Source organism: Styela clava, chromosome 7 (genome assembly GCF_964204865.1).
Source record: "Styela clava chromosome 7, kaStyClav1.hap1.2, whole genome shotgun sequence".
NCBI lineage: Eukaryota > Metazoa > Chordata > Ascidiacea > Stolidobranchia > Styelidae > Styela > Styela clava.
This window is the reverse complement of record NC_135256.1, coordinates 22,534,524-22,562,022: the sequence shown is the minus strand read 5'-3', so window position 1 is coordinate 22,562,022 and position 27,499 is coordinate 22,534,524. Positions and strand designations below refer to the sequence as shown.

The 27,499-nt window shown below is 34.3% G+C and overlaps 2 protein-coding genes and 1 pseudogene across 6 annotated transcripts; 2 read left to right on the top strand and 1 right to left on the bottom strand.

Moving 5' to 3' along the window:
- On the top strand, window positions 1–13,520 carry LOC120328919 (uncharacterized). Of its 5 annotated transcripts, XM_039395504.2 has the most exons (25): window positions 1–161; window positions 680–1,024; window positions 1,234–1,419; window positions 2,654–2,776; window positions 3,058–3,180; window positions 3,290–3,409; window positions 4,232–4,354; window positions 4,529–4,648; window positions 5,669–5,791; window positions 5,967–6,086; window positions 6,617–6,739; window positions 6,915–7,034; window positions 7,392–7,514; window positions 8,356–8,475; window positions 9,031–9,144; window positions 9,480–9,593; window positions 9,718–9,837; window positions 10,000–10,122; window positions 10,528–10,644; window positions 10,734–10,859; window positions 11,231–11,356; window positions 11,755–11,877; window positions 12,771–12,896; window positions 13,046–13,177; window positions 13,368–13,520. In XM_039395504.2, the coding sequence occupies exons 1-25, from the start codon at window positions 74–76 to the stop codon at window positions 13,385–13,387; spliced, it is 3,198 nt and encodes a 1,065-aa protein (XP_039251438.2). In that variant the 5' UTR covers window positions 1–73; the 3' UTR covers window positions 13,388–13,520. The 5 variants fall into 5 exon arrangements, with proteins under 5 accessions (XP_039251438.2, XP_039251436.2, XP_077970584.1 ...); XM_039395502.2 differs by lacking the exon at window positions 1,234–1,419; XM_078114458.1 differs by lacking the exon at window positions 6,915–7,034 and having other exon boundaries at window positions 6,617–6,715; window positions 7,491–7,514.
- LOC120328665 (heparan sulfate glucosamine 3-O-sulfotransferase 6-like) lies at window positions 13,371–17,695 on the bottom strand. Its single transcript, XM_039395194.2, has 5 exons — window positions 17,386–17,695; window positions 15,964–16,050; window positions 15,741–15,886; window positions 15,029–15,242; window positions 13,371–14,585 (listed from the first exon to the last, which is right to left on the bottom strand). The coding sequence occupies exons 1-5, from the start codon at window positions 17,533–17,535 to the stop codon at window positions 14,064–14,066; spliced, it is 1,119 nt and encodes a 372-aa protein (XP_039251128.2). The 5' UTR covers window positions 17,536–17,695; the 3' UTR covers window positions 13,371–14,063.
- Window positions 17,696–23,761: 6,066 nt separating this feature from the next.
- On the top strand, window positions 23,762–25,863 carry LOC120328666 (prestin-like; annotated as a pseudogene).
- Window positions 25,864–27,499: the final 1,636 nt, after the last annotated feature.

Below are 27,499 nucleotides of genomic sequence, written 5' to 3'. Positions count from 1 at the left end.
TGATTCTTGCATCTGGCAGAACTTATAAATATACCACAATACTTAAATAAATTAGTGTGATATTTGTTGAAAAATGAAGCTGTTCGGATTTGTTGCTGTAGCAACTATTCTAGGATTGTCCTACGCAGATGACAATGGTTTCTACAACACGGGCGATGACTGTGAGTATACCGAAAAACATTTAATTTGCGTCCAGTATTGAAACAGCTTTCAAAAAAATCAAAATGGCTATTTTCTGATAGATGTTATAGGAAACCTTAATTGATGAAAAAATTCCTTCCACTCATAATTTATACTTTTGTTTTGTCGTAAAATCAAACATGGTACCAAAAATTGAAATTTTGGAAGCTTCATAGAATAAAATTTAAAAATAAATCCAAGATTAAATGATGAAAATTGAAATTAGTTCTGATGTCTGATAGCAGATTGTTTTTAATTTGAGGAACTATATACACTAAATTTTGCTCGATTTTGAGCATTCGATATGAGCTATATTTAGTTTAGACCTATTTTGCTGAATAGAAACAACCATACATTATTGACATTACAGATTTTGATTTAATCTGACGAAAAGCGTTTCCTATTTATTATTTTATTTATAAAAACATTGTGTCTCTCTGTTATTAATGCTTTAAAGATGACACATTTATTGAAATCATTTTGTTCGTTTTATTTACAGACATACCCAACGTATACCCACCAAATACGTACAAACCAGATTCTTACAATCCGAAACCTTATGAACCAAAACATTACCCAACGCCAGATAATACATACTACCCGCCCACCGATGACACTCTGTACCCAACCACTCCAACTTACTGCTCAAATCCAGGAAGAATTCCCCACGGAAGCCACAGTGGTGGAAATCAACAATCGTTTGCGGTTGGGAAGACCATCACCTACAGATGCAAAGCAGGTTACAAGCTGAGTGGGGCAAGCAGACGAACTTGTGAATTGAAACCAGACTTTTTACATGGACCTTTCTCTGCCTATTGGATGCCAGAAGCACCAACTTGCAGAAGTGAGAATTTACTTTCGTGATTTTCAAATCGTTTAATCGAATAACCTTGGAAATATAAATTATTTACAGTTAAAATTACAAAGTAACAATATAACACCACGAAAAACCACTGCAAAACATTGTAACAAATAAAGTTTTTGTCATCTTGTTGATAGATATTTGTTTAAAAAATTATTTACAAAACTAGCAAACATTCCATTTTTTATCAGAGCCATTTGTCACTTATTGTCGAAATATTGATAAACCCAATCACGGACACTTTACTGGGGAAAAGGAAGCTTACGTAGCAGGAGACATGGTCAAGTTTTATTGTGATGAAGGGTATACGTTAGAGGGATTTACTGTGCTTACTTGTGGAGGGAGCGCTTGGAACGATGTGGAACCAAATTGTATCTGTACGTGTAATATTCTCGCGCATGACGCATGTGAATGGGCAACACAAGTCATTCGAACTTTCCTTTTTGACTTCACTTCGATTTCACAATAACAAATTGCACCAAGGGCTATTTCTTATACTCTTGTACGCAGAACAAACTAATTTACGCAAAAAAAACAGGATGAAACATCTCATTCTAAGTCAACATAGAAAATTGAAAAATATTCCGTTAAATATTCGGGTATTCGTTTGAAGAAGAGTGAAATACGAGTATTCCACGTTAAATTTCTTGTTTTCCAATAAAGTTTGGGGACGTTATTGGTGTTTTGACATATTTTACCAAGTCACATAGTCGAACTTTGAGACAACGCTCGTTCGTTGATTTGGCATGGAATCATTAATTTCATTTATATTTGTCATTCATTTTTAACATCTGACACTTAACCATCAGAAACTTTTCTCAAATCTTACATACTTTTTAGATAACTTTGTTTCCTGTGAACACCATGGCAATTGCGGCGAACAGGAAATCAAAACCCTTAGAGCTATATATTGAATTCAGAAATATATATGAAATGAAAAATGATAAAAAAAATTGCCATGATATTGATCTGGTCCTGTACTCTAAGGCGAGATTCTTGCATGGTGTTGTTGAATTTGAGGAGTTGCAAATTGAAATAGATATGATCGTGAATTTTGTAAATGAATGGGTTGCGGATGTTTTGAGAAAATTGCATTGTTTTTAAGAATATACTGATAATTAATGATGAAAACACAACGTGGTTTGTAATATTTGAAGCAAATCTACCAAAAATTACCATAAATAAACTAGCTTTAGCTATGACTCATTGGTAGTATGGAGTTTGCGCATTATGGATTCTCATATTCATAACGAAAGCATGATTCTAATCAAACTATTTTCTATCTTATAGTTGCAACACTTTAACTTAGTGCTATTCTATCATCTTCAATCATTCAAAATACTTTATTTCTACATCATCCTCATTGCTGTTTGTATTCTATATTTACAAATATTTTCAGACGGTTTCGTCCTAACTTTGTTGTTTTTCTTTGCTTCGAATGAGAACTTGAAAATTGTTGTTGCCAGTGAACGTGCATGAAACATTGGCATATCTTCATTTAAGATATTTTTCCATTTGCCGTGTTCACATACTGTAGGAAAATGATTCAATGATCTATCTCTGCATCTTGTTGTAAACAATATTATTTACGCAAATTTGTCTTGTTTGTAGCTATCAACCCTTGCGCATATGCGTCTTGCCCGAAATATTCAAAATGTGTGAGAGATGGATATGGAGGACATAAATGTGTATGCTTAACCGGATACACCGATCAATACGGACCCGGATGCAAACGTAAGATATATTTTAAATATAGTTTCAATAAATAGAATTTGAACAAGATTTTAAAATACCTATAATGTAGTATTATTTTTCCTATCGTAGTAGGTCGGAAATATTTAGGTTAAATTTAATTTCATCGAATTGAAAAACATTACCGAAATTAAAGTATTTTGCACTCAAATTAATTGTCAAATCAGGCCAAGCCAAGATCTAAAATGAGTTCGTGATAATCTGCCAGATCTCTTATTTCTTTGTCTTTGCTTGTGCGTTTCAACTAAAACACTTTTCTGCAGCTGTTGACCCATGCATCGCTGCAACATGTCCAAGATACACAGAATGCAAATCAGATGGTTATGGAGGTCATAAATGCATTTGCATGAAAGGCTACACCAATGAGTACGGAGGCGGCTGCAAACGTGAGTATAGTCAATTATTAAATTGAAAATAACGAAACATTTATGTCATATACAATGCATGGTCCTGATATTTCAAAATAAAACAAAGCATTTCTTTATTTTCATTTAGCAATCGACCCATGCTATGGAAACAAATGTCATAAATATGCAAAATGCTATGCACGCGGTGATTCATACGATTGCAAATGTATGGACGGTTATAACGGAAATGGATATGGAAATTGCAGACGTAAGTGCAGTATTTGTTTTACAAAATGAAAACCTTCAAACTTGATAGACAGATATGAATCTGTTACTTTTTCAATGTATGAGAAATGGAATTTTCCCCTATTTTTACCACACCATCGTCAGTGAATGTCCAACCAAATAAACACCGTCTGTTGAATTACACTAGTGCACGATAAATCAACTGTTTAGATATAAAATCGTCATGAGTGACGGCGCTCCCAAAGTATGTTCACCAAGATGGCGCACAACCTGGACCATAACCTGCTATACATACTCTGTTCCGATTGTGCTCCTTCTTGGCGCACATACTTCTGGAGCCCCTGAGTGACTGCTACACAGAGCAAACTTGTACAATCTAGAATTACTCACATATTTTTTTAGAGGAACGAAATAAGCGATGAACAGGACATTTCACTTTTTTTATCTCGAAAATGTCGAATTCCCAAATTCCGAGATTTTGCGCATTTCATCGCGTTTCTAGATCAAGTCATTGTCAATCATACACCAGTGTTTAGTGTCAGTCATCTCTCCCGGCTTGAAAATTCGATAGCTTTGTAAGAAATAGGAGATAATAAATATCATTTAAAAAAATCTTTGAAATTTCTCTTGATTCTGCACAATATGATATAAAACTCTTACCTTGTCTTCCCGCGATTAGATAAATGAAATATTAGTAATTATTTATATCGACACACAACACTTATATTATGTAAAAACATGTTTAGTAAGAGGAACATTAAAAAAAACTAATGCATATAATGATATAATATGTATATATGTATCTAATGTATATGTATAATAATTTATATCTATAATTCTTTAGAGGTTTTCCCTTGTGATCGTAAACCATGTCACGCAAAGGCAACGTGCGAAAATTATGGTAAACATCAATTCAAATGCACATGCATCAAGGGATACGAAGGTGACGGAAAGAAGGTTTGCAGAGGTAAATCAGTTACAGTACATAAACATTATATTGCGATCTAGCTCCCGGTTATGGCAAATAGGTATTTATCTAATGTAAAATAATATTGAATTGGTAATGAAAACGTTTTTCTGCAACTGTTCATCAAAGTCTTATTACAATATTTCTTAAAATATTTAATATTATGTATTGCAGAGATTGACCCCTGCAGAAATCATGGATGTGACACTTACGCTAAATGCATTCCACAAGGCTATGACAGTTATGCATGTGAATGTTTCGATGGATACAGAGGAGATGGTTACAATTGCAAAGGTGAGTTCATATTGAAATACAATAAATCGTATTGTGATTGATAAGGTCAACATTTCCAGCTTGGAATTTATAGTATTCTTGAGACAATATCTTTGAAGTTTATGAATATTTAATTTATCTTAAATCTGATATATATTGCTGGTAATGCTGATAAATAAAGTATACTACAATGAAAGCCATTTTGGACAATTACAAAAATAAAAATAGGCTGCATGTATTCGAATATAGTCAGTTAAAACTTGAACTCTCTGTAAAATATATTTGCCAAGAGGTTTTTTTCTGCGTCATAAATGAAAGCTTTCGTAATACAAGAAATCGTTGCAAGATCGTGTGACGAACTGTCTAAGCCAGTGGTCGGCAACCTTTTGTCGCTCGCGGGCCAAAATAAGTGTTGCAAGGCATTGGCGGGGCGCATATATTTTTAGAAAGTTGAAAATCAAACAGAAGATACTTTTTATAATAAAAATCAAGCATCAAGCAGTGATACATCTATCGAATAGAATATAGATTTATTTCCCCATTGCATTGCATCTCAAAAAATCCCATTTGGATATTTTTGGCGCCATTAAACCTTTTACACTTAGCATCAATTTTTTTTTGTGTTTTGTTATCATTTGTCTAATTATATTTATATTATAGGCTCATTAAACGAATAATTGTGAATTATATACTTGTTAGGTTATAATATAATTTTGTCTACACGTGTCTCACAATAAATTCTGTTACGTTAAGAATATAAGTGTCAAAACAGTTTTGTCGCTATAATTCAGTGAAGCGTCGCGGACCGGATTATATTACTCCGCGGGCCGGATCCGCCCCGCGGGCCGTAAGTTGTTGACCCCTGGTCTAAGCACAAATCATCGTTTCATCAAGGTTTTCAGCTTTCGTGCAAAATTTAACAGTTGAAAGTAATAAATCATTATCAAGATTAATAAACAATCAAAGTGTATAATTAATATACGTATTCCCATACTTGTCATGTAACACCTGTACATTATTGCCCAATTTCCAATTTTTCAGAGGTTTTCCCTTGTGATCGTAAACCATGTCATGCAAAGGCAACGTGCGAAAATTATGGTAAACATCAATTCAAATGCACATGTATCAAGGGATACGAAGGTGACGGAAAAAAGGTTTGCAGAGGTAAATCAGTTACAGTACATACAATATTATATTGCGATCTAGCTCCCGGTTATGGCAAATAGGTACTTATCTAATGTAAAATAATATTGAATTGGCAATGAAAACTTTTTTCTGCAACTCTTCATCAAAGTCTTATTACAATATTTATTAAAATATTTAATATTATGTATTGCAGAGATTGACCCCTGCAGAAATCATGGATGTGACACTTACGCTAAATGCATTCCACAAGGCTATGACAGTTATGCATGTGAATGTTTTGATGGATACAGAGGAGATGGTTACAATTGCAAAAGTGAGTTCATATTGAAAAGCAATAAATCGTATTGTGATTGATAAGGTCAACATTCCCATATTGGAATTTATAGTATTCCTGGGACAATATCTATGAAGTTTATGAATATTTAATATTTCTTAAATCTTATATATATTGCTGGTAGTGCTGACAAATGAAGAATACTACAATGAAAGCTATTTCGGACAATAATTACAAAAACAGAAATAGGTTGCGTGTATGCGAATATAGTTAGTTACAACATGAACTCTCTGTAAAATATATTTGCCAATTAGTTTTTCTGCGTCATAAATAAAAGCTTTCGTAAGACAAGAGATCATTGCGAGATTGTGTGACGAACTGTCTAAGCACAAATCATCGTTTCATCAAGGTTTTTAGCTTTTGTGCAAAAGTTTAGCAATTGAAAGTAGAAATTCATTATCAAGATTAATAAACAATCAAAGTGTATAATTTATATGAATGAATGTATTTCCATACATGTTATGTAACATCTGTACATTAATCTTTCTGCCCAATTTCTATTTTTTCAGAGGTTTTTCCTTGTGATCGTAAACCGTGTCACGCAAAGGCAACGTGCGAAAATTATGGTGAACATCAATTCAAATGCACATGCATCAAGGGATACGAAGGTGACGGAAAGAAGGTTTGCAGAGGTAAATCAGTTAAAGTACATACAATATTATATTGCGATCTATCTTCCGGTTATGGCGAATAGGTACTTATCTAATGTAAAATAATATTAAATTGGTAATGAAAACGTTTTTCTGCAACTTGTCCCCAAAATCCTATCATAATATTTATTAAAATATTTAATATTGTGTATTGCAGAGATTGACCCCTGCAGAAATCATGGATGTGACACTTATGCTAAATGCATTCCACAAGGCTATGACAGTTATGCATGTAAATGTTTTGATGGATACAGTGGAGATGGTTACAAATGCAAAAGTGAGTTTATATAGAAAAGCAACAGGTCGTATTTTGATGGAAACGGCAATTTTGGCTAACAAACCCAGCTAAGCTTTTGTAGTATTGTTGAGGTAACATCGATATCCGTATGGCCTTGCTGGGCTGTGTGGCGAATTGCATATTCCTAACCAATATTATATATATCACAATTTTTGGACATGGCTTCAATAAAATTTAGCACAGCTTTTGTGTGAAGACTAACGGTTGAAAGTTGAAATTTAATAATTAAGAGTAACAAATAATTGAAGCATACAATTGATATGAAAATATGTATTTCCATACTTGTCATATCAAGGTCTGTACCTGAATCTTTTTGTATAATTTTCTCTTTTTCAGAGATTTTCCCCTGTGATAGTAAACCATGTCACCCAATGGCAACATGCGAAAATCATGGTAAACATCAATTCAAATGTACATGCATTGAGGGATACGAAGGTGACGGAAAGAAAATTTGTAAAGGTAAAGTGTGATCACATCAAATCCCTAAATTATATGGTACATCAGGGTGATCCACGGTTGCGAGGTTGAAGGACCGCAAAACCTTTGGAGGAGGTCTGGCGGGTCGCAGTTGTAGAAAACCCACAAGTGATCAAAACATGGCGAGTTCACTCACTTTAAATAATTTTGAGAATGAGAGTTTATCGTTCAAATCAGTTTTTCTTTTCAAGGAGACTATATAAAGCCTTTAGTTGTTTTAAAATTGCTTCTCGAAAATTGCTTACCGAAATTGCTTCTATTTTCGGTATCATTTCTCGTGTTTGGTTTTGTAATGTCGCTTGGAATTATATTATTTCGTGAGAGATATTACTCGAAAACATACCAGAGACAGTGATTTGACGTTGTTGTGGGTTAGGAAATACGTTTCCTTTCCGTTTACTTTTATCACCTTTTTTCTACACTCATTGTATGAAGATTTGTTATATTACCAAAAATTTATTACTTAGCGTGAGCAGGCCTAGTGCCACCGTCGAAAAACAACAAGTTCGTCTAAGTTGGGACCTCGGACCCAATTAAAAAAAAAAAAAGATTGCGCTTTTTGTCACTGCGGTAACATGCCCAACGCTTAAAAATAGGGGAGTGTTTTGACTAAGATGAAGGAATGTATCGGCGGGCCGAATGCGACCCGCGGGCCGCAGTTGGGACCACCCTGTGGTATATAATTGTTGTTTGCCATTCCAGTGAAATAATTCCCGTGATACCAAAATAGGTTCATCCAAAAGCAAATACACTGATTGCAAAGCTAAACTCCCTGCAGTGTGTTTAAAAAATTATAAACAAATCTAAATAATTTATAATGCAGAAATCAACCCATGCAAAAACCACGACTGTCACAACTATGCTAAATGCGTACCAGAAGGGTACAAGAGTTATACATGCCAATGCGTCAACGGATATTATGGAGACGGTTACAACTGCAAACGTGAGTTTTTTAAAAATTTTCATTGTTATTAATCATACTGTACATGTTTTGGGCTCAAGAAAGATGCCATAAAATCGTTGCAAAACTACTTTTGTTTTCACGGACATCAGTATTTATTAAATTAGGTCACGTTTATCACTGTAAGCGTCTGCAAGTTTGTATTTGTGACTTGAGGCTATACTTATAAACCATAAAACGTGATGCACAACACATTGAGCCGATCAAGAAGAAAGTAGGTAATTTTGGTTTTAACTGGTTTGGTTTTTGTTCCAAGCTATTTCATATAAAAGAGAAGCAAACGCTCTTTTACCTATATTTACGAAGAAAACATGCATGACACTAAATGTTAACTTTTATCTCAAGGCAAATATGAAAATAATTAATTCTATAAATAAATTTCAAATTTTATTACTATATCACACATGATTAACAATAAAGTAAAAGAAAGTTTAATATGGACGGGTGTTGGTCGAAAACCAGAAACAATGGCGTTATTTTCTATTTTCAGTTTTCAAATTTAAACTTTGAAAAAACAAATTTAAATTTATTTCCCAGTTCCTTGTGATGACCATACCTGCAGCCCACACGCACAATGCATTCCCACAGAAGGGGGCGAATACAGATGTGAATGTACAGATGGATATTACGGTTCTGGATACGAATGCAAACGTAAGTTCATTTTTGAGGAATGTTTCTATATATGTATAATGAAGTCGGCATTGAAAATTTGTAGACACTAAAAACAATCATCCCTAAAGCACAGGTAGGAACACATGATCAGAAATGTAAAGAGAAAGATTGTATACATTTTAAATTGATTTTACCACCGTGTTAGCCTACAGAATCCTATGTAGCGCATTCTAAAACAAAACGTTAAAAAGTTTGGAAACGAATAGAATCTCCATGTTCAAAAACCCACCTCATAGGTTATAACTACAAATTGATTCATTACCGAAATACCCCGTAAATAATTATTACTAAATATATTATATATAATTTTGCAGGACCATGTGATGATCACATGTGTGATGTGAACGCTCAATGCTTCCCAACCACAGATGGCAACTATGCTTGTGTATGCTTTGAAGGTTATACTGGTGATGGTTTCAGCTGTAGAAGTAAGATTCAATTCTTCTCAATTATACTTCAATTTAATCATATTCGAACGCAAGGGTGTATCTTCCTCTATCACTGTAATTAAATGAACTATTTTATGATATTGCCTACTTTGTATTTATTCAGAACTTTTCCCGTGTGATCGTTATCCATGCCATGCGAATGCTTCTTGCACAAACGTCGACGAAACTCATTTCACTTGTGAATGCAATAAGGGATGGAAGGGAGACGGCAAGATTTGTATCAGTAAGTTTAATTTAATAATATTAATAACTTTGTTTATGAATGCTAAAATGTTAGCCTTGTGGTAGCTAATTTCTGGATTTGAGAGACTTTAAAACTAAGTTTCTAAAACAACCAAATACCAGACAATATCACATATATATTTATATTGTCTTTCGTATATAGGAAAATATCCATGTGAAACTCCCGGTCTTTGCCATGAACATGCAATTTGCAAAGACTTAAATTACACTCATTACACCTGCACATGCAAAGATAATTACCAAGGAAATGGAAAAGACTGTAAAAGTAAGTCATGCAATATATTAAAAAAGCGAACGAAAGTTTTGGTTGAACATTATTTTAAAACTAATTAGTACTGTACATCATGCCATCCTGTTTCTAAAGACAACCTATATTCGATTCAAGTAGAAGCCTTTTCAACAAATTTATAGTTTTACAAAGAGGAGAGCAATGTTCAGATATACGCTCACAAAGGCCACATCGTCATTGTGGTACAATTTTTCAAAAGTTGTTTTTTCCACCGTTTAATAAAATAGAGTTTGACTCGCGAAAAACGTACTCTCATAACTTTCAAAAGAAACTGTTTTACTCTTCGTTCCTGTTCGTTCGTTTCTGTTTTTTGCTAAAATTCATGAATATATAAAATTAAAATCCTTCTCTGGGCATAATATATTTCTGTAATTTTTATAGTTATCAATCCTTGTTTCCTTGTGGACTGCATGGAAAACTCCAAATGTTTTGTTGAAATGGGCGAAGCCGTTTGTAGATGTGCTAAAACCTACAAACTAGTTGGTGACATATGTATAAGTAAGTAAACAGAATAATATTTCAAAAGGTGATGCAAAACGTACCAAGATCTAAAGTTTTTAAATTGTACCAAAATAACCTTTTTTCAGAAATCAAGCCGTGTGATCGAAATCCATGCGGCGAATACGCTAATTGCATAAATCAAGGAGACTATGATTACAAATGCGATTGCCATCCCGGTGACTATGTTCATGACGGACCTAATAAATGCAGACGTATGTATTGAAATATAGTTTCCAATAAAACTCCCAATATTTCGAAATCGTGCAACCTTCCTTATCGGTACCTTCTACATGTTTTGAAACGCATCACTTTTTTTGTCTGTGACTTTACTTTTGTCACGGCCTGTAAACATGTGAGCGCACAGCATAGGTTACTTAAAATATTTCATGGTTTATTGCTACTAAATATATAAAAAGGGGTTGGCCGACACCCTAATATAATTTTATGGATCTATAGTGATATGAAACAAAACATTGACTTATGAAGTGTTTTTTATTTCATAGTGTGTACCGAATGTGAAAAATCAACACTGTTTCCTAAAAATTGAAAATAGTAATCATGAAAAAACTTTAAAACTTTACAGAATTGTTTCCATGTGAACGCAGTGTTTGTGACCCCCACGCAACTTGTGAGGATAGAAACGCATATGAATACAAATGCACATGCAAAGAAGGGTATTATGGAACCGGGAAGCCAGGACATTGTAAAAGTAATTACACAAATTTTTACGCATTGCTTCACACCGTCAGACGTTGGAAAAATTGGGACCACATCAATTAAATAATCTACACTAGGTTGCCAACGTCTTCCTGAGGCTATTGATGTCTTCGAAATACAGCAACCCTTCGCCAGCAGAACGCGCATATGAGTTTATACGTAACTATACTTGACGATTTACAAAAGTACATTTTGCCATTGACTCACTCACGTGACAAATCGCTATGGGAAAGTCTCTTATCATCATCGCGCGAAATAGAAGTAAAATAGTTGACAAGTAAATTCTTTTTCACTGGGCTCAAAAAACAGCTTGGAAAGGGTTTCTAAAAGTATATTTCTGCCCAGACTTTTATAAATTATTGTCTTTTTTACTTTTATTATTATTTTCAGGACGAAACCCATGCGACAAAAAACCATGCGGCATACATTCAACTTGCAAAAACATAGGATACGATAACTACGAATGTAAATGCTACACTGGATACGTCCAGGGTTTAAATAACAGATGCAGACGTAAGAAAAGTCAATTATGGTTGTGATAAAAAGAAGTGTAATGTAGTTATTTCTAAACAATTTAATATTTGAAAGCGAAATTCGAATAGCATAATTTATTTCATCTGCGGCTTTCAACTGATTATTATGACATGGTGTTTGTAAGGCGAAACGATTATGAAATGTAATCGGATTGAGACTGCAAAATTGATGAAATAGAATATAAATATATGCATGGTAGCAAAATCGCAAAAAATATTTCTTTGCAAATACCAAAACTAAACAGAAAACAATGAATCAGTATTCAAATTTTAAGTAACAAAATGATATAAACCTTCGATAGAAGGAGAATAACAGTCAGTTCTCTGGTAAAAATTGCGATTGTAAAGTCTTATATTCTGACTAAAACATATCATTTCTGTTATTTTTGGAGACAAAATGTACATATATACGGATCGATTTGTTATTATGTTGTTGTTGTTGTCCATGTTCAATTCCTTATTAGTATTTTTCTCGCTTTCCTCATCGCTTTTCTCATTAACTACTGCACCAATTGCTTCATTTATTAAAGATTGTATTTTTTGTTAGAAGGATATTACTGTACTTTTATTTATCTCAAAATTTCTGTGAGCTTTGTGGAATTCGCTTTTTTTCAACGTCATTTAAAAATTGTGCTTATTGTGGCAATATTATTCTGTGACAGATTGTATGCCCGTACTTTCATGTCCATAAATTTTGGAATAGCTCTTTTGTTTAATCCATATTTAATATTTGCGGTCCAATTATTGCAAAATGTTGTATTAGAGCAAACTTTAATTCCTGTTATCTCAGAGCAAAAAATGTTATGTGTGCAATATGATAGAAATTGGCTTGATATCGTCTTTTTTAATTGATTATTCGTTCACAATACACAGAGGTTTTCCCGTGCGAGAAGAGCGTTTGCGACCCGTATGCGACTTGTGAAGACATCAGCCCCACGGAGTACAGATGCACGTGTAAATCCGGTTACATTGGATCTGGTAAACCAGGACATTGTAAAGGTGAGGTATACACAATGCCATTAAAAACGAAAAAAGTTTAGATAATAGATTTAGATTCGCTAGAATATTTACTAAGGATTTTAATAAACAATGTATTGCCGATTGTCACAAGTAGTTTCAAACCAACGCTCATGATTTCTTTTTTATAGAACCAGCGCCACCAAAGCCATCCTGTAAAGGCAGATGCACCAACTTAGGATTGTATGGATATACCGATGAATGCAACTGCGACTCTTCGTGCGTGGACACCCGTAATTGTTGCCATGACTACCACAAATATTGTAAGAATTTATCAGTTTTTGAAAAGTTATGTTTTTTTATTTTCTCAAATTTCGCCTAAGTTGATACAATTTTGAGTAAAATTGGTTAAGTAAGATATTGCAGAGAAGCAACATTGTTTTACTGCTTGGTGGAATCTTGTGTTGTTCCTAAATCTAGACTCGATTGATCACAATTTAACCTTTTTTGCAGGTAAATCTATTATCTACTAAATGCTGAAGACAACAAGCAGCATTAACAAGAAAAGTATATCTGGTTTTTCAATAAAAATGTAATAAACGTATATTGTATCAACATATTGTATTCTGCCTGATTCGATTGAAATAAATGCATACTCATGAAAAAGTATAGTAAATAAGAATGATTGGACAGGATATATATCGCAGAAAAAATGAAGTTTTATTGCAATGAAGCGTGACGAATTGTCTTCACGGCGTATATAGGTTGTTGGTATCAAGATTTACAGTAACTGTGAGAAACGAGAGCAAAAATACTGATTAAATTAATCATCAGGGGGATTTTATTAATTTTAAATATCTCGTGTTTCCTAATTGCTGAGGCAATCATTCAGAACAATTCAGTCTCACGTACTAAGAAACGGGACACTTTGTGAATAAATTTCCACAAAGAAAAATTGCGTAAAGCAAGGTTATGTCAATCATAAAAAGACGAAAAATCGATGTAGACTTTTCTTCGATTCAGCTCTCAGCACAGCAACATTTTTTTAGGGAGTGTAGCATTTATACAAATGTGGCCGCTGGAATAGGAATGTTACATCATAAATCACGTACACGTAAAGCAAAACAAATGCTTAGTTGTAATTTAAACATAAATTCCGGGAACTCATGTGTTTTATAATCAGATTAATTAATAAACAAGTAACGTAATCTACCAGTAAAATGTTCTATGAAAAAATTTATAAAGAGCTTCATTCAAAGGTTCATAAAACTTTCTTAATGTAATCCTGTCATCGAGAGTTAACAACGGAAATGGTGACCTTTTTTCAAGACTCAAAGATCTTGTCCTGCCTTTATTATCTCCAAGACAACTATGAACACAGTAAAATCCTTTTTCATTATTGTAGAAAAAATCTTTTTTTGTAATAACCTTATCAACTCCTAAGAAGTCTTGTATTTTCTCAATCACGTTCCAAGGTCGTTTAATAATTTCCTCGCCGTTGACAATAAGAAGTTGGTCTTTTGAAAAATACCTAAGCCATCTGCTTAGATGAAACATGTAAAATCCATTTGTCAACAGTGAAGCTTCATAATTGTTTCGAATAAATTGTGTAAATGCTACATGTTTGTGATTAGACGACAGATTGTTGCTGCGTACGATTTCGTTCAAAGTTGATGACACGTTTTCTGTTAGTTCGTGCACTAATTCAGCCACCGTGGGATTTTTCTTTATCTGAAACGAAGATTAACTGATTACAAGAATAAAAAGCGCAAAAAGTTCTTAGCATCTGAAATTGCATATACAGGCAAATTATACTATTTAATGACTTATAGTATAAGACTTATCGATCGAAACTGCGGTTTTGATTCATGACTCTATAGTGACACCGCGTGTCCCATCACTAATTAATTAATAACCCGCTAATTATACGACATAATTCAAGCCAAAATCAATAGGCTTCTGGTCCAAGATATGATGATTGCACATGCGAAATTTGGAGCAGATTCAACCACGCCCTCGTGAGATATCGCGTGCATCTAACAGACAAACAGACAGACAAACAAACAAACAGACAAATACCTATCAACATACTTACTGATCTAAAGATCGATAAGTAACAATATAAACTATTGTGGTATTGATCTAGATCACAAAATGCACTGAACGTTATTCACCTTTTTTGTAATGTTGTATGTTTTCCCAGTATAAACGTGAACAAATTCAGAATAAAACCTGTCAATTGGATTGCATAATATAAGTATGAATTTAGGCCGAATTGACTGAGAAGAGTAGAATTTGTGAATTCGTTCAGGAACCCATTCCGTCACAAAATATTTCGGTGTTTTTTCCATAGTTATTTCATCTTTTCTGCTCAACGGCATTAATGATCTGAATTAAAATTTGATATGATTTATTCATGTTTATAATATAGCAAACGATAGCAAACGAATATTTTAGCTTGGTTTCAACTTTTAGCTAACAGGGCTAAATCAATCAGGCTAATCAAGTCCCATGCTCCGAAAACTGGCTAACTAATTCCATACACAACATGGATTGGTAACCGAACGAATGGCCGTAGTTCACCATATGATGAAGTCGTCTAATCGCCTTTCCTCTCTCCCGGGATAAATCTGTAAATCCTAGCCTATATAAATTATGCATATCGCACAATTTCTGATTTTGTACAAATTAAAGATGGGAGGTAACATTCGAGCACCAAATATACTTAATATTCACATCGTTTTAAATGGGCCGCTGCTGAACTGGCTGTTACTGGTGATCAGATGCAAGAGATACAAAAAAAGTTAATACAATATGTATAATATAATATTTTATTTCTTATAACTTCTTTCAAAACCTGTGTACTGTGATACAAATATCACAAACCTGTAATATTCTACACCTTTTTCAAAAGTAGCATTGTTGTCAAAAAAGTGTGGTTCTGCTTCAGTTGGAAGTTTGACTTTAGGGTGTTTACCCAAAAAACTTTTTAAAGCTCCGGTGCCACATTTTTTGACTCCGATACAGATGACCTGAGAATTAATCAGAAAAGAAGAGAAAAAACTCGACAAGTTTGATAACAAGCAGGCGTAGCAAAAAAAATGTTTACCTGAGGAATTCGTCTTAATAACAAAGACTCTTTGCTCCTTTTTGTAGGTTCATTGTTCTTCGAAACAATCCGTTTTTCTTGTCTATTCTGCAAAATGTTAGACATGTGGTTTATTTTCATATGTGTCGGTCTGCTTATTTTTACAAAGTTCACCGAATCTCTGAAAAGTATATGAGACTGCTACTCTCATCAATTCGCGATCTATAGTTATGATCAAAGACAAACACACCAGATATACTGGTAGTTGGGGCAAACATTTATGGGTGCAAACGACCCCTTGGTGAAAAAGACCATATTTGCGAAAGTCCGTGCGCGTAAACCAGTGCTTCTCAAATGATGGGGCGCCCCCTACAAGAGAGGCGTAAACAATTGGGGGAGGGGGACGTGATATTTGAAAATAAAAATATTTGTTAGATTTGATCTTGCCCGCTTTATTTTTGATATTTCATTTAAAAAAACTTCATTTATTTCATTATTTTACGTTCCATCCACGTATTTTCAGTGCAGAGCTATGCAATAAAATTATCATCTCACGTTCTGGGCGACGTGGATGTGCGTTATATGTTATGTCTACTTTTGTTAATTCCTGGGCAAATGTTTTTATCCGCATCTGACTGCAGTTTCTAGTTATGAATGACTTGAGCCATCGACGGTTTCAGTTTTGGGCGCTTTTCCAATTGCGACCTGCACAACTTTTACAACAAAATGCCGTTTTTTCACCAACATATGTTCTGATGCCGTCGCAACGAAACTGGCCACAGTGTATAGATATCTTAATTTACATCACAGTGATCGTGGAAAATTCAAGTTTTCCCAAAAACCTAATACTAGTAGTTTTTTGTAAAAGATGTCTTCCAAAAATACTTGGTCTAATGACTATACACGACGCACCCAAAGAATAGGCGGTCTTGAGAATGTAACGCAAAGATTTCCCACAAGACCAGTTATATACAAATTCATTTATTATAATCTATAGCCTTGCACGATATTAACTTCAACTGTTGGAATAGTTGGGGTTCGACAGAGCTTGCATAATAACTTATGGGTACGGGAGGTTCATAAAGGTTAAGTCTAAACTATGGTATTCAATGTTGCTGACATTATTTGCAACGTAATCTATAACTTGAAGTAACCCAACCACTTATTACTCCAATTGGATTTCCTTAAACATCCTCAAACAATTTTTTTTTAATTTTTCCGTTATAACTTGAATATATTAAAATGGTTCGTGTGTTCAAAATATCACTGTGAGTCTATACGGCGGTAGAATCAGCAATGTTGAGAGCTTCTTTTACAAGCATGACAAGTACTTACGCTTGTCGTGCATGGTTAGAGTTACTATTATACGCCAGTTGTGGTGTTCCTTCGGCGATCTTAATTATTATAATTTACTGATTTAATAAATATATTCAAATTCCGTACCTCCTGATATATTTTTGTTTTCCATCCAATATCTATATCCAAATTTTTACCAACGATTTTAGGTCTATAAAAGGTGTAAATGAATACAACACTCGCAGCAAGAATAAATCCACTTAGCGTAATCCGTTTTGACTGAGTTCTATTTGCCATATCACAAAACTGTGAGGCTAAGATTGATTTGAAAAATGTGTTAGATGTTGCGTTAATGAACTCCGTAGATGCAAAGTTTTGTAACAATCCGCCTTCTGGTTTGTATCAACAGCTCTTTATTGAAACTACCGGAAAACAATCTTTTGCCTATAAATTCACAGCTAAAATACACACGTTATACGATTATTGCCAATAATCAGCCTAGGGTAGTGTTTGTGTTTCTTGATCTTTTCAAGCCGCATGCCCCTTTGGAGAATCTTATAATCTTTGCGACCTCACTCTACAGATAAATTTATAATTAATATGACTTTCTATGATGCTTTGAAGTGAATTTGCCGTTCATGAACTCATGGTGGATTGAATCTCAGCAGACTACTTACACACTCAAGCTTTCGCTAACCTGTCTTACAACATTCAAAGCCAAAACAACATTTGGATTTTCTGACAATTCCATTTTTGTTTGCTGACCAGAATCCCTTACTTTGATGCATTCATTAATGATAAGGCGAAGATATCATGAACGTACAAACATACAGAGGCATTGGGGCAAAAAATAGTTTATTTTTTATTCTGATTCAACCGGTTGAGTGTCTCATTATACTGTCTTCAACTCTCGTGCAATCTTTGAAGTTGTCGTTTCAAATGAATTGATTAAAAATATTTTATATACCGTCAACTCTATTTGCGACTTGACAAACCAGGTTGCCGTTGAAATTCGCTCAAGCGAGAAGACACAATTCAAAAATAAATACTAATAGATGTTAATCGAAAACATATCGACTAAATTAGCTCTTCAACAAAAGCCTGAGTGGACTAAAAATAACTTTTATAGGAACAAGGGTGTATAAATCTACATCTTGACTAAGTAAAACTATAATCAGTCAATTTAATTGGCATAAGAATATTAGGTTCCCTGCAACTGCCAGTACATTTTACAGTTTTTTGGGAGTGCCACACCTTAAGGAATCGCTTCCATGATTCATTTGAACAGTGCGAAAACAAAATAAACCTTATATATATATATGGGGATAAAAATTTGCAAGAATTAGCTAGCGCAATAGACTTCCAAGATATAAAATAAAAATGATGGCATTTAATAAAATCATTCTTAATAAATAATAAATACAGGGATCTATGGACCATTAATATATTAAGTATCTTCAAAATTTGAAAAACGTATACAACGTCAAATGGTGATATATGATCGTATATGTATGTAATACGGTGACAAACTTATTCATCGTTCCATTGACGACGATGTTGGAAATATTTAAAAGTGTGACTCGTTTGTATCATCTTTTAGTAGTATTTCAATGCTAACTATTCGGTACTCTCGTAGTACTTGTATGTGTACCATGTTAGGGTCAGGCCATTATTTTATTTTCCTTATTTTAGTACTCTTACAAGCTCGGGGACTGTCTGTGTTAGTCAAGTGAATATACCCCCTGCCCATGGTCTTCAGTCTTTACACAACTTGATGTAAAGTAGGCGAACAAAATTAGTTACCTCCATATTGGTACACATACTTCTGGAAGGCCTACTATATTCAATCGAAAAGTATTGTTAATATCCGCCAATTTCGAATTAATATAAATTCCGCGGAAACCATTCGAAATTAAAACATTCAAAGTTTCTTATCCTCAAGGAATTCAGAAAAAAATGGAAGCCGAATTGTAAACATGGAAACAAATGCAAATTCATGGATAGAAAGATGTCAGGTAAAAAGAAAGTTTTCAAACCCTGGTCAAAATGCTGAATTACAATTTTGAATTATTCAATTTGCTAGAATTAGCAATGGCAATTTAACATGATATCTAGATATGTATCAATGACACCAAGTCTATTCTGACGGGGATTGGGGAAGGACGAGCACGCAGCTAGTTTTATTTCATGGATTCTCATGCACGTTTCTGCCGTTTTTTAGTCATTTATTTCAAATATCCATCCATCATGACAAGAATATTCAATATAACGTGCAGTATGTTGGCAAACTACTACTTCTGACAAATCTCAAAGGATAAGAATGCTCTGTCTGATCTGTTTACAAGAATCATATATTTGAAATTTAGCGTTGTGGATTCTTATTATAAAACAGCAGGTTTATCATAAACCAAAAACGTGCTCGGTGAATCCTGATTTCTACTTTTGGTGTTGCGGAGCCCTTGAAAATGTTGACTATTATTCACGGACCCCCAAAATAAATGTTAAAATTGTTACTTTCAGATTAATATTCCTGAGCAAGGTAAAAATACTTTACTTAATTTAAATGCTGAACCTTTTTCAATAGGGTTAATACAAGTCATAAATAAATCTAAATTTTAAAATTAATTATATATACTAAAGCTGTAAATTTGACACTTGACAAACATACTAATAAATTAGGGGTCGAATCTTTTCCATTTTGACATTTTTGGAAGACTTAAAAGGCCGCTAATAATGTGCGCGATTGCATTTTGTTACAATCGCCGATTTTTTTCCTCAGCATGGCGTGTTTTTGAACCTTTAAACATCATTACGCCGGTGTTTATTCTCCCTAAATCAAATATTTCCCTCGGCATACACTTGTATTGTTACACAATGACGACGTTAATTGCTCTTTTGTTGTTCTCGTGAGGAATTAAGAGTTCAATGTAAAAAATATGTTAACATTTTATAGTCATCGACGACGAAATGCTAAAAATAATAATTAGTAAAGAGGTAAATCCGCAACTCAAATTTCTTGATTGAAAATAGGCATTCTAAAATATTAAAACCTAAAATGGAAGATCACACGTTTGGTTTCAGCAGACTCACCTCAGATTGAAAACGCTTTTATAGACATTGTAAATCACAAAATTTGGTGTTATGTTAGGTTTTCATCGTAGTAACTGCGAAATCGAAACACTGTCAATTGCGTGCGCGATGTACCTTCTTTCCCATTTTGAAACTACCGACGGAGCTGCACGCAATCCATTGTGCGCGCGATCCGCGATGTACCTTTTTTTCATTCTGAAACTACCGACGAAGCCGAATGCAATAAAATAAATTTCAATTGTTCGTATTTTGCCCAGACTTTGTGATTTTTAAAAGGTGATATCTTGCTTAAAAATAATCTCAAGTGCGAAAGAACAAATCAAGTTTGACAAATCCCAAGATCGCAAAAATACTACTCCAATTTATTTATAGTTGGCAGTTCATCACGTATTTTATGTTACTTTAGAATAGTATTCTTTCATTTTAGTAATCCTAATAGTAATCTCGAATCAAGCGTGAGAAACGATGAGCACAATTACATTATAACGACGAGACACGTTAAATGCTCGCGTCGGTCATGGATTGAATATTTTACGCAACAGAAATCTCGTTATCCGTTTTTTCAATCGCGAATGTTGCGAGGAAATTTCCAATTCCAATTTTGAACCACCTCCCTCTTAAGAATCCTGGCTGTGCTCCTGCTTATAAATAATGTCATAATTCCGCCTCTTTGCCATATTTTGAGACTATATTGTTGTCAGATTTTATCAAAGCTGTTATTGCTTCTTTGAACAGTTACAAAATTAGTCAGTATTTTGAAAAGTAATCGAATAGCTCGCGGAGCCCCTGGGTTTCTCTCACGGAGCCCTGGGGCTCCGTACGGAGCACTTTGAGAACCTATGCTCTACTCTACTACTCATTCGCTATCATGAATTTGTCAATCAGAATAAAAAGAGAAACAACAACTTGACAACTAACACATAAATGTAGTTCAAGGAACCGCAAGTGTTCCGCGGAACAACGGTTGAAAATCTACAGTGTAGATTATACTTTTTTCACGATCCAATTTTCATAAAATCAAAGCCTAAGGTTACTCGCGACCCCACAACTGGAAACATAGAGCAACTTCAAAAAATCAATACTGTATATCTGTTTAATTATCTAAATGGGAACAATATCGACTGCAAGTGGACGTTGACGGTGAACATACATTAGCCCAAAAAAATATATGAACGATTCCGGCAATGCGCCGGAAAAACCTCAGAAGATTTGATAACACATGGCGTCGTATGAAAACCACGGTGTAAACATCTCAGATCATCTTAGATAAGAATTACAACGGTTCTTTGACGAAACAAGTTGTTATGCATTGTCTCTGAATAGCCGGACCTGAAGCGTACGATACTTCGGGAATAGTAAGATTGCTTCTAAATATACATAAATTTTAATTCTTATTTAATATATTTCAACGGTGTATTTATTATTTTTAGTTTGATATTAACATATTACAGATTGCTCCATCATTAATTCAAAAATAAAACAAAGCAAGAAAATAAAATAGGAAAAAATTTGTACGGAATCACATCTTTTAAGTGCCTTTTTCTATGCTAGAACCCAATGTGGTTTTGTGTTTAACTGCTCGGAACGCTTCGAAATTATGTATCAAACGTCTAAATACGTAATATCGCAATACAAAAATGTTCGCTTTTATGTGGAGGCGTTGTGGACAAAACACGCAGCGTACTCCTAGATTTCAGACACGTGTGCGATTAACAAACCGTTTCGCAACTGACCGAATCCTAAAGTGTAATTACTCAGCCAGCCAAAACACCGACTGGCAATCAATACCATATTTGCCAATCACCTAATAGTGGGCTAATTGTCAAATAAAGAAACTTTGCTTTGTATATTCCAAGCGGCTACACCGGTACAAAATAACAAACCAACTTAATTTCGCGCAGCCTGGCAAAAAGTCCGATTCGCGTACCAGCGGGACAGCTCACAGCTACTCATTCGGATGTAACATGATCAAAAATGCTGTAAATAGGAAAATATTATTGGCGCTCGTCACATTGTCACTTAATTCCATTTACTATTACCGGTACCTGCCGACAAGCTGGAAAGGTTGTGTACCACATAAAAGTTTTATCGAGCAGTTTTGGCGCCGTTTGGACAATAAATGGAGTTGTTGCTGAAAAATCCGAAGTTAGACACTATTACGTTACCTGTCGAGTGACGACTGCTGAACAACACAAATTTCACTTCCCAAATCCTATTCACTTGTGTGCGTATCCGAGGTCGCGACCCACAGTTTAGGAACTACTGGATTATATGATAAAACAATGTGATGATCAATAAAAAATACGCGTTAGGTGTTCGCGTTGATGTCTTTATCACACGAAATATACCAATACTATGGTCGAACAATGCGCTTTATTAAAACGAAATCTATTTAGAAGTATTGCCAAGAATCACATCACCTCAGTTAATACGTAGATGTATACGAATCATGATTCAGCATGTTAACAAATAAAGGTCGAGGTATGGATGTCGCGACTGTGGGATGATTACTATGGTTTGTAACAGTATTTAACCCTTTGTGTTAATAGTACGTTGAATTTAATGAAATCATACTATTCTGGCCTGTTTCCATTATTGTAATTTATTTGCGACAAACGTGTATGCAGTGACCTTGTGTGTCCAGAAGATTGATGACGTATTTGGATCAATTCAATTCGATCATGCAACTTTATGATATATATATACGAATATTTGGTGTTACAATATAATATGTGAATATTTAACCTTTGAAGGAGTTCTGTTGCCTAATGGTGATTTATCGGCAACGAGCGTATGTACCTGTCTTTGAGTTCCGAGAATTTGAATCCGACCATCACACACGAAATGAAAAACAGTGTTTTTTTGATGTTCTCTTTGTATTGGACGTTTTGATTTGTATTTGTATTAAGGGTTCAACAGCATATTCCAATACATCTGTTTTTAGATCATTTCAATCAGATCGTACAACTTTACGAAATACGAACATTTGTCGTTACAATTTATTGTGAGCTTATCAAAGAAATTTCGTTGAGGTTAATCCCGCTGAAGCTCGTTAATTAGTACAGGAGAGGGACATGCAAAGATTATAGGGTCCGTCTTTCCCCACACGGGAACAAAGCTAGCTTGAATTAAACTCACTGGTGTGTTTAACTAAAAATGATACATGTAATTAGCTGAAAACAACCAGAATTACTGAACTCATACCCATTTAAAATTCATTATTAAAACGTGTTTGTCACAATTAGTGATTGGCACAATTTTGTTTGACTATTCTGACTCCTTGATCTTTAGTCTAAATCAAAGCACGCGCAAATAAACACAAATAAAGATAAAACCACCAAAAATAAGGAAAATAAAGTCCTTTGGCATAATAATTGATTTTTTTACTTACTCTTATTAGTATATCTGTAGAAGTCAGATGTAGAAGAGAAATATGGCGGCCAAGACTCGTACATCGGAAACAAGGCCGTTATCAGAAAAAGATCTGAGAGACAAATTTGGATATATGCCTGGTGAAATTACAACTCTCAGATTAAAACTCCAGAATCTACTCAAGTGCAATATTACTTGCTTGAGAAGCAGGCTCAGAAGTTTTGTGCCAATTTTGACATGGCTTCCAAAGTATATATTTATGGAATATGCATTAGGAGATTTTATTTCTGGAATAACAACAGCTATAGTGAGGATTCCTCAAGGTCTAGCATATGGATTACTAGCAGGATTACTTCCTATAAACGGATTATACACTGAATTCTTCTCTCCTCTCGTTTACTCTGTATTCGGTAGTTCAAGACATATATCTGCTGGAGTAACGACTATTATAAGCCTTATGCTTGGGAATACTTTGGCCAGAATAGAAATTAATCCAAATATATTTTAGCTGTGAATATCTCAACAGTTGATTTCTCACAAAATGGAACCGAACGACCTAATAATAATATTATTGCAAACTCCAGTTATTCACTAGAAGGATCCTCGATTGAATACACGGAAGCTCAAAGGCTTACGGTTATCAGCTCCTTAACTGTTTTGGTTGGACTTATATTACTCTTGCTTGGTTTCTGCAGACTGGGCTTTGTTGCGATGTTCCTATCAGAACCAGTTGTATCAGGATTTACAACAGCTGTTGCTATCCATGTTGTCACTTCACAACTTAAACATTTGACAGGAATACCACTGCAGATCAAAAGTGGATATTTTGAAATAATTTTAATTTACATCGAACTATTTTCTCGTCTATCAGAAATTAAATGGCCAACTATAATTACCAGTGTTATATGCCTAATCATCCTTGTACCGATAAAGTTCGTAAACCGCCAATACAAGAAGAAACTGAAAAATATACCGATTCCTGTTGAACTACTGATTGTGATACTTGGAACAGGAATTTCATATAGTGCTAATCTCAACAAAACATACAGTATCAAAATTGTTGGTTCTGTTCCTAGTGGGATGCCATCTCCCATATTGCCAAATACTTCGTTATGGCCTGTTTTGATAGGGGACGCAATTTCAATTGCATTAGTCTCATTTGCTCTCGCAGTTTCAATAGGTAAAATTTTTGCTTTAAAGCATGGGTACAGTACTGATCCAAATCAAGAGTTTATTGCACTTGGGTTGTGCCAAATAGTGTCGGGATTCTTTCGTGGGCATTGCGGTGGTTGTGCGTTATCGAGAAGTGCGGTACAGGAAAGTGCAGGAGGTAACACACAGATTGCTTCACTTGTATCTTGTTCTATTATGCTTCTAGTTATACTAGTTATTGGACCAGCTTTTGAAAATTTGCCCGTTGCGTGTTTAGCTTGCATGATTTTGGCAAACATGCATAATCTTTTAAAACAAGTCGAGACATTACCTCGACTTTGGAAAGTCGATAAGTATGATTTTTCAACGTGGCTGCTCACATTCTTATTTGTTACACTTCTGAAGGTTGACACCGGACTTCTCCTGGGCGTGATATTTTCTCTTTGTTGTGGTGGAATAAGACAACGCCGTGTCACGAACAAAATCTTAGGCAAACTAAATGGAATTGATGTATACAGAGATGTAAATTTATATCAGGGTGCACATGAAATACCAGGAATAAAAATTATACAATTTTCGCAGTCTCCAACGTATGCCAACAAGTCATCATTAGAAAAAATAATTTCACTTTTTCATTATGATCGAATGGCGAAGTTAACGATTAGTAAGTCCAGTGACATAGAAAATATCGAAGAAGGAAACCCCTCAGCTAATACGACGACGAAAAAAACATACTACATCATATTTGATTGTTCTTGTTGGAGCATGATTGATACCGTTGGAATGTCTTCTTTACATCAAGTTATAACAGAGTTGACAGTGGCTAAAAATACAGTGTTTCTTGCGTCTATTCAAGGAGATGTTTACGATAAGCTATCCTTATATGGCATAGTAGATGGCGAAAAATCAGCAGTGAAAGTATATCCAACAGTATCTCTGGCTGTAGCGACCGCAAAAGATTTATTGGAGTCAGAGTGCCAAATGTGTGATGCAGGATATAGTCATGCCTAAATTTTGTTAACAAAAAACTACATCTAAACTTTGACGTTCTTTGGTTTAAACGCTATTTCAATATTTTGTTGATTAAAATCCACTCTGTGCTTCATTGTATATCTGAGCTTCAAATTATTTCATCTTATGAAGGAATGCATATAATTTGTAATACCTTTGGATATATTTTGATAACATATCTTAATTACAATTATGAAAAAAAGATATATTGTTATGTATCAAGTAATAATTTTCTGACAATGTTTTAATCAAAATCGTTTATTGAATTGTTAAGTTCCTAAATGCCTACGACTACTTGCCATATCAATAAAATATTTAGCGGTTTTTACGTTGATTTCTTCCTACTACTTGTTGAAAGCGTGAAATACCACGAAGAATTACTCATTATTAATAAATCTCATTTTTCATGTCTTGGCAAAATGTTCAAATATCTTATATATAAATTAGTTTTCACGTGGACTTGGGATCGTGCAAAGTTTGGAAACACCTCTATAATCACCGTTTTAGTCCCGATCACTGATTTTGGCGTACCATGCTTTCAACGGTGTTTCAATTTCATATCTCGTAAAGCCGGTATAAAATCGCCGAAAACAGCAATTTTGTGGGTCCATCAGTCAATCATTTAAGTGAAGATTGAATACCAATACCACGAGAAATGAATATCAAATCCTATTATATGGGAATATAGACGGAATAAAAATTTCATCTGACTCCAAACAAATTTTAATGTTCTCCTCAAACCACACCATTTTTGAAAGTTCAAGATAAAAATGGCAGTCTTAAAGAGCATGACTGGAGATTAGGAATCTGTCTTGGAACTTTATAACTATTTGCTAGGTAAATTTTTAGTGCTGTCTGTGCATCAGATGTCGCGTGCGACTTTGTTTTTAGAGAGTAAATGAATGTATTTGAGTGTATTCTTGGTATATATATAATGCTCTAACAAAAATCTAGATCTAAAATGTTTTATTGAAGCATTCCAACTTATGCGAGCATTTGACAACAATATATCTGGAAATAGTTTAATTAATACACTGCATTGCTGCTGTGTCATGTATGAGAATAAGTCATAGACATATATATTTGCCACATAAAAGTATCATACAGATGAACGAACTCCATTTCACAACCAAGCAATTTTATTTGTATAAATAAAACAAAACAGCTGTATAGTCGATAGACCAACTATTTTTGGGAGACATGCACTCTGGATTTGTACAGTGTGGGCAGGTAATAATGGAAACGTTGGTCTAAGCCAGGGGTGGGCAAGGTTTTCAGACCGGGGGCCAAAAATTTTGCTCATCTAGACTGACGGGCCATGTAGGTATGAAGTGAAAGTTACATTTTATAGACAATATTTACACTAGTACAAAAGCAAAAGTGGAAAACGATAAGCCTCAAAACCCAATTTGATCGCAATCCCAACAAATTCCTTTAGCTATTTTTTGCTGGTCTAAGCGAAGTGAGAAAATAACCAAGGAATCGATTTCCACTAGAATCTACCATGCGGACAAAAAGGATCTGTAAGTCGTTTTAATATCATGTTCTTGTTCTAATTCTTTGCCGTGTTATTGTTGTTATAATTTACAATATTTGGTACAGGAACTATATTACACTGTATACAACCCTAATAGAG

What these genes read in the sequence shown, in the direction of transcription:
- LOC120328919 (XM_039395504.2), top strand. Translation starts at nt 74, where the DNA reads ATGAAGCTGTTCGGATTTGTTGCTGTAGCAACTATTCTAGGATTGTCC. An exon ending in CGGACCTAATAAATGCAGAC is followed by an intron (nt 10,860 to 11,230) that starts GTATGTATTGAA and finishes AAAACTTTACAG; the next exon opens with AATTGTTTCCATGTGAACGC. An exon ending in GAAGCCAGGACATTGTAAAA is followed by an intron (nt 11,357 to 11,754) that starts GTAATTACACAA and finishes TATTATTTTCAG; the next exon opens with GACGAAACCCATGCGACAAA.
- LOC120328665 (XM_039395194.2), bottom strand. Translation starts at nt 17,535, where the DNA reads ATGGCAAATAGAACTCAGTCAAAACGGATTACGCTAAGTGGATTTATT. An exon ending in AAACAAAAATATATCAGGAG is followed by an intron (nt 16,051 to 17,385) that starts GTACGGAATTTG and finishes AACATTTTGCAG; the next exon opens with AATAGACAAGAAAAACGGAT. An exon ending in TATTAAGACGAATTCCTCAG is followed by an intron (nt 15,887 to 15,963) that starts GTAAACATTTTT and finishes ATTAATTCTCAG; the next exon opens with GTCATCTGTATCGGAGTCAA.